At 59.1% G+C, this 6,015-nt stretch overlaps 2 protein-coding genes across 2 annotated transcripts; both read right to left on the bottom strand.

Annotated features, from left to right (window-relative positions):
• Positions 1 to 348: 348 nt before the first annotated feature.
• Positions 349 to 2,389, bottom strand: SEBOX (SEBOX homeobox). Its single transcript, XM_061176872.1, has 4 exons — positions 2,238 to 2,389; positions 1,228 to 1,262; positions 904 to 1,064; positions 349 to 729 (listed from the first exon to the last, which is right to left on the bottom strand). Exons 1-4 carry the CDS (start codon positions 2,387 to 2,389, stop codon positions 349 to 351), a joined length of 729 nt encoding a protein of 242 aa, XP_061032855.1.
• A 233-nt stretch (positions 2,390 to 2,622) lies between these two features.
• Positions 2,623 to 5,412, bottom strand: VTN (vitronectin). The gene is made up of 8 exons (XM_061176557.1): positions 5,332 to 5,412; positions 5,119 to 5,238; positions 4,695 to 5,042; positions 4,478 to 4,617; positions 4,062 to 4,218; positions 3,743 to 3,895; positions 2,968 to 3,330; positions 2,623 to 2,736 (listed from the first exon to the last, which is right to left on the bottom strand). Exons 1-8 carry the CDS (start codon positions 5,393 to 5,395, stop codon positions 2,624 to 2,626), a joined length of 1,458 nt encoding a protein of 485 aa, XP_061032540.1. The 5' UTR covers positions 5,396 to 5,412; the 3' UTR covers position 2,623.
• Between the last annotated feature and the right edge of the window lie 603 nt (positions 5,413 to 6,015).

The following is a 6,015-nucleotide window of genomic DNA, read 5'->3' as shown; positions in this document are numbered from 1 at the left end:
GCTGTGATGAGAAGAATTGGGGACCAGGCCTGGCAGGAGAAGTGGGAAACATGGGCTCCTACCTCATCCCTCTGTAGGTACCTCCTGCCGAGATGATGGGCAGGTGTCCCTGGAGGGGCGGGGTGCTGGATAGCAGAAGCCAGGCCCTTGTCACTCCATAGCACCCGCATCTAGGCTGGCCTGGAGGACAGTGGAAGAGAGGGATCCCTGAGCTAAACTTTCTTCCCATAAGAGAACTCTCTTGTGTAAAAGGAGAGGGCAGGGGATCCACTTCTGGTGTGTTCAGTCTTAAGGGGCAGGATGGGCTACAGGAGCCAGAGGAAGGGACTTGCAAGTTCTAGACCTAGATTAGGAGTGGTCCAGGTTGGTGACAATGGCCGAGGCATAGATGAGGTCAGACAGGCTGCCCAGTGAGGTCTGGGGAGTAGCTCGCTCTGAAGAGACGTGGACCCCTGAAGCCCCAGCTGGTCCCCATGGGGCCATAGCTTTAGCCCCTACCCAGCCCTGCCCTGGACCCAAGCCAGGAGCTGGACAGGAGGCATGTCGACACACAGAGGCACACTGAGCTGTGCTGTTGGAGGGTGGAGGCTGGCCAAGGGTGCGGGGCTCCCAGGACTGCTGGATGGCGTCCGGAAGAGAACGGGATCTCTGGGGAGGCTCGGGCCTGGGACTTAGGCCTCCTGGCTTCCTATTCTTGATTCTCTTGGCTCTGCGGTTCTGGAACCACACCTGGTAAGGAAAGAAGGAGTCTCTTCTGGTGCCAGCATCCCCTCCCCCCAGGTATAGGGAAAGCAGAACCTGGAGGCAGGATATCCAGAGAGAAGTGACTGTGAGTCAAGCTTAGAAATCCGCTGTGTGAGAGCACCCCGACCCTGAGGTTGGGGGGGGGGGGTCACAGCTCACCTGTATCTTGGCCTCAGGGAGGCAGGTGACCCGGGCCAGGTGCTCACGGGTGCCGATGTCGGGGTAAGGCCGTGCTGCAAACACCCGCTCCAACTCCAGCAGCTGCCCTCTGCTGAAGGTGGTCCTCTTTCTCCGGTGGGGACCCAACCCACTGGCATGGCCTGCAGGCCAGGATGGGGGTCAAGTCAGGACTCCTTGCAAGAGCCTCCACTGCAGCCTCAAAGCCAACAGACCCTGAAGCCCCTACTCCCCACCCCTCTTCAACCTTCCCCATCATACCTTCCCCACATCCTCCCCCTGCCCACCCTTTCCCCACCAGATCACCTGCAGGGGACGCGTCCACTGGGCTGGCCATGGAGCTGGCACAGTGAGGAGCCAGATGGCCATGCCAAGGCTGTGCCCACACCAGTCCCCTCCGCCTGGAGTTTTATCCTGCTCAGAAGGCTGGCCCCGCCTCCAGGAGGGGGGAGGTTTAGCGTCCAGCTCGAGGAGGGCTAAGAAGCCCTGGAGGAAAAGGGGGCTTGCAGGGGCATGGGTGGGGCAACCCTGTTCCTCTGGGGCTTCACAAAAGAAGCTGGCCCCAGCCCCCCCTCCTCAAAGCTCAAACTCTGGCAGTCTGTGTCTGAAATCCTGTACTTTGTGAAAATCCTCCCAGGGCTCCGTCCAGGAAGCCAACGAGATCCCTCTCTAGATGCTCCTCCTGGGGCTCTGGTGCTGGCTGCCTTGGGGGAGAGTGGGTGGAGTCCTATCCCACAACTGAGGATGGGGCTGGGGGAGCTGGACAGGATGAGAAGCTGGACAGCAGATGAGCGGCAGCCACCCTCCCCTCAGCAGGGCTGGGAGCAGATGTCGCCACCAGATCACCCTCAGTTCTGCTTTAGAGCTTTGCCTGCACCTAGCCCTTTGTCCCTTGCCCTTCAAGAGCCCAGATGGACTTCCTACAGTCCGGGAACTTGGAACCAGAGGAGGTTCCACAAGTACATTTGACGGGTTTTGAGAAAGATGCTTGTTTTTACAGTGTACTCATCGTTTGGAAGTCTTCTGGGCCACTTTTCTAAGAGAAATAGGTGCATTTGAATTTCCTTTCTGTTCCTGCCCTTCCTGTCTCCCCTGCCTCAGTGCTCTGCACCCCAGACCCAAGACAGAGACCTCAAAGGCCCATTATCATAGGGATAGGTTTGGGGGAGCACAGTGACCGCTTCCCCAGGGACTCAAGGGTCTGAGCTAGCAGCATTTCAGGTCCAGGATGGGCAGAAAAGCTGAGCTGGAACCCACCACCTCCTGCCCCCGTGCCCCTTCCAAGACCATAGTCAATGACAAGAGGCAAAACAAACCCAGGGCTGGGTAGGGTAGCTTGGTGACTCCTGTCATCCTTAGAGGGGTCCAAGCTCCTGCTTAGCTGCTGGTGGGTTGCTGGGGGCTGCTCCGTGTGCGAGGAAGACTTGCTCTCATGAGGCTCTCCCAACCCACAGCTTTTCTGGCTCATGGAGAGGGCCTGAGCCCAACACAGGGTGGACACAAAGAAGGATCTTCTCTGTCCCCTCCCCCAAGTCACCCTGACCGCCCAAGTTCCCCTCCTTTACCCAGGCAGACCCCTGCCTCCTGCCTGTCCGCCCCAGTCAGGACAGTAGTCTTAAACTCAGGGCCAAGGGATCTTTATTGAGCTGGGAGGATGCTGGAGGAGGGAGCAGCAGAGGCCCAGCTATTTGGACTCGGACTCCTACTCGTGGGCAGGGACTGGGCAGCCCAGCCAGTACTGGGCGATGGAGCGTGGGTAGGGAGGGATCACAGCATCCACTCGCCGCGTGCGAAGGTTCACTCGGTAATACTTGTCTGGAAGAGAGGTTGGGAGAGGGTACATGAGGCCCTGCCTGGCCCTGCCCATCCTGCCCTAAGAAGACCTGGGTCTCTCCTGGAAGGGTAAGTGAACATCCGCAATGCACCAGAGGACTCCCGGCCTGGCATTTTGGAGTCACCACTCAAGGGCTGTGCTCAGCCCATGGGGACCAGGGACAGCAGGGATGACCCAGCTAGACCAGCTCCAGGGCTGGCAAGGGCTCCCACCTCCTGAGAAGAAGTAGACGCTCTGGATGGGCTCACAGCTGGCAGGCACAAGCCAGTCCATCCTGTAGTTGTCATAGTTATAGTCCCCCAGGCCTATCTCCTCACTGGAGAACCAGGACAGCCAGGTGGAACGAGATTGCCGGTAGGGGTTCTGGCCGTGGCTGCGGCTGCGGCCGCGGCCGCGGCCACGGCCACGGCGTGAGCGGTAGCGTTTACGATTGCGACGCATAGACTTGGTCATCTTGGTCCGAGAGGGGCGGGGAGCTGAGCCTGAGATGTAGATGTGGCCAGCCATGGCCGCATCCACTTGTCCGGGCAAACCAAACCAGTCCTGGCTGATGAACCTGGGCTTTCCAGCACCACCTGTGGCAAGGAAGGGGTTAATGGGGAGCCTTGGAGGTCAAGGATGGGCTATGCCTTGTCCAAGGACACACAGCAAGTTAACGGCAGAGCCCAGCATCCCAGCCTTCCGACTACCTGTTCAGTACTCTTTCCCCTGGCCTCCCTCCACCATATCCCTCCCCGGTTGCCTCAGCTACAGCTCCTCCTTCTGCTGGCTGCGCCCTTGGCTGTGCTAGGCAAAGTCCAAGGTGTGGGGTCCGGGTGGAGGCAAGCCTCCCCTACAAAGGTCAACAGAAGCAAAGTCTGGCCTGAGCAAACAGCTTTTGACCGATAGATGCACAGTCACAGCCCCTCAGGCCAGCTCAGCCCTACCTCTACCCTGGGGGATCCCAGCCCTCTGGATGGGGAAGCAAGACTTGCCCTCCCTCTGTACCAGAGGAACTGCCCCAGAAGAGAAGTCTGAAGATGTCCTCCCAGCTGTCCCGCTGCATCAGGGCAAAGTGTTCAAACACGGCCGACTGGGAGCTGCCTTCGCACTCCTCTTGACTGGGCTGCTGCTGGAACTCGTACTCCCAGTACTGTTTCCCTGGGGAAGGGTGGCCATGAGCAAGACTGGAAAGCCCAGAGGCTGTGGAAGTTAGGAGCTCCTGGCAAGGGGGGTGGGGATAATCTGAGGCCTGTCGCCAGTGAAGTTTAAAGCAAACCAAGACTGCTCCACTGCGTGCGCACCCTCCCACCCACCTCCTGAGTACCCTTGAAGAAGTAGACCCGCTCCCGGCCACTGTAGCTATGAGCGGGGAGGGCCAAGGCTGCGTCCACGTTGTCCGGAATGCCCTTGAAGCCTTCAGAGATGTTGCGGGGGAAATCGGGGTCCGGGACACCATCTTCAAAGCGCCAGTACTGACTACCCTAAGGGGTCGGGAAGGAGAAGAGGGTGAGGAGGCAGTTGGCTGTGCACAGAGGCAGAGTCCCCGCCCAAGGCGGGAGCCCTAGTTCCAGGCTTGTCACCCAGGACCTGGAGCCTTGGGCTTCTGTGTCCTCACAGAGCCCCAGCCAGGGACCACAGGCCAGAATCCAGCCTTCTTGCCCACTTTGATCCTGGGCACAGCAGCCCTCAACCTCTGCCTAGATACGCTCGGCCCTGACCCACAGCCCCTGGGCCTGGCACCTTGAAGAGGTAGGTCTTCCCCTGACAGTTGATGCGGGTGAAGGCAGCATCAATGGGACCCTCGATGCCCCAGACATCACGGATGAGCTTGGGGTACCCAGGCCTCACTGCCTTTTCATCCAGCTCATAGCAGTAGAGCCCTAGAGGGAGGGAGGCTGTGTGAGGGAGGATGCTCCTGGGGCAGACCCCTACCCCCATTACCTGCCCCTCGAGTCACCTCGGAAGGCAAAGAGGGAACCATTCTTGAGGTCGGTGAAGGCATCAAAGGGCTTCCCACTGCACTGCTCTTCCTCTGCTGGGGACTCGGAGATCCCTAGATTACCAGTCTCGGGACTGAGGGGCCCCACCTCAGGCTCTGAGTTCCCCCGCCCAGGTCCTGGGGATTCTTCCTCAGGGTTCAGAACAGGTGCCTGCTCAGGAGTCTCTTCAGGCTGGGCCTGCTGGACAAAGGTCTGGGTGGAGCTCTCTGGCTGTGCCTGGACGCTGGTATTGGATCTGGTCTCCTCGCGGTAGTCGTGGAAGCTGTACTCGTCTTCTGGCAGAGTGAATACATCCCCACGAGTCACTGCAGGCAGGGAGGGTGGTAGTGAGTCTCCAGCTGCAGAGGGGACCCCAGGCCCGCCCAGCCACTCTGAACACACGTTGGGGCTTGCACTCGACCACGTAGTCGGAGCAGCAGCTCTGGTAGTAAGAGCAGAGCTCGTCACACTGACACTTTCTGTCGGCGTTGAAGCCCTCAGTGCAGCGGCCCTTGCACGACTCTGTGGGGAGGGGGTATCAGTTGGCACGGCCAAGCCCAGACCACCCTTGCCCACCCTACATTGACCCAAATGGCCACCAACACCCTCCGGCACCTTGGTCAGCCAGAACAACCCACGCCAGCAGGGCCAGCATCAGAAGGGGCCTTGGGGATGCCATGGCAGGGCCTCCAGCCTCGAGCCTGGTGAAGTAGGTTCTCTGCGGTCTCTGCTCTGATGCCTGAGGAAGGGAGGGAGTGGCAAGACAAGGAGGAGGGGAACCAGAGAAGAGGAGCTGCCTTTTCTACTGCTCTGTTTGCTCAACCCCCAGCCCAGCCCACAGTGCCCCGACCCCAGAGGCTGTTGCAGCAGAGGGTCATGTTCCTGGAACTCCGGGCCTGGGAGAGCTGTGAATAGGATCCGTACCAAGCTCAGGGGCATCTCCGAAGAGCACTGGCACAGTGAATCTGGAGGGCAGAAAGAAGTCCCACTCTGCCGCTCTCGGGCTGTGGGACCTTGGGCAAACTGCTTCACCTGCCTTAGTTCTCTTTTTGGCAAAATGAGACTAATCATACTCGCCTCACAGGGTGTTGGGAGCTAAAGCAGACAAAATGCCCAACTCCTGGAGTAGCTCCAACTTCATTCTCCATTAGTGGTTATTGACCTGTGATCTGTTTGATCAGGCACATCCCTGGCTGGGTGGTTCACCCACCCCTTGTGTATTTAGGGCAGTGAAAGAGGGGGTAGGAGCTGGGGAAATTTTTTTTATCATAAAAAAACAAAGTTTCATTTCTGGGTTCA

Source organism: Eubalaena glacialis, chromosome 19 (assembly GCF_028564815.1).
Source record: "Eubalaena glacialis isolate mEubGla1 chromosome 19, mEubGla1.1.hap2.+ XY, whole genome shotgun sequence".
Taxonomy (NCBI): domain Eukaryota; kingdom Metazoa; phylum Chordata; class Mammalia; order Artiodactyla; family Balaenidae; genus Eubalaena; species Eubalaena glacialis.
Note: the sequence above shows the minus strand (reverse complement) of the source record. Positions and strands in the feature narration are given on the sequence as shown.

Coding starts and splice junctions, on each gene's coding strand:
- VTN (XM_061176557.1), bottom strand. CDS start 5,395: ATGGCATCCCCAAGGCCCCTTCTGATGCTGGCCCTGCTGGCGTGGGTT. Junction 5,043..5,118: donor GGTCGAGTGCAAGCCCCAAC/GTGTGTTCAGAG, acceptor CCCTGCCTGCAG/TGACTCGTGGGGATGTATTC. Junction 4,618..4,694: donor TTCCCTCTTTGCCTTCCGAG/GTGACTCGAGGG, acceptor CCCTCCCTCTAG/GGCTCTACTGCTATGAGCTG.
- SEBOX (XM_061176872.1), bottom strand. CDS start 2,389: ATGAGCCAGAAAAGCTGTGGGTTGGGAGAGCCTCATGAGAGCAAGTCT. Junction 1,263..2,237: donor GCTACCCTACCCAGCCCTGG/GTTTGTTTTGCC, acceptor TCACTGTGCCAG/CTCCATGGCCAGCCCAGTGG. Junction 730..903: donor TCCCTGAGGCCAAGATACAG/GTGAGCTGTGAC, acceptor TTTCCTTACCAG/GTGTGGTTCCAGAACCGCAG.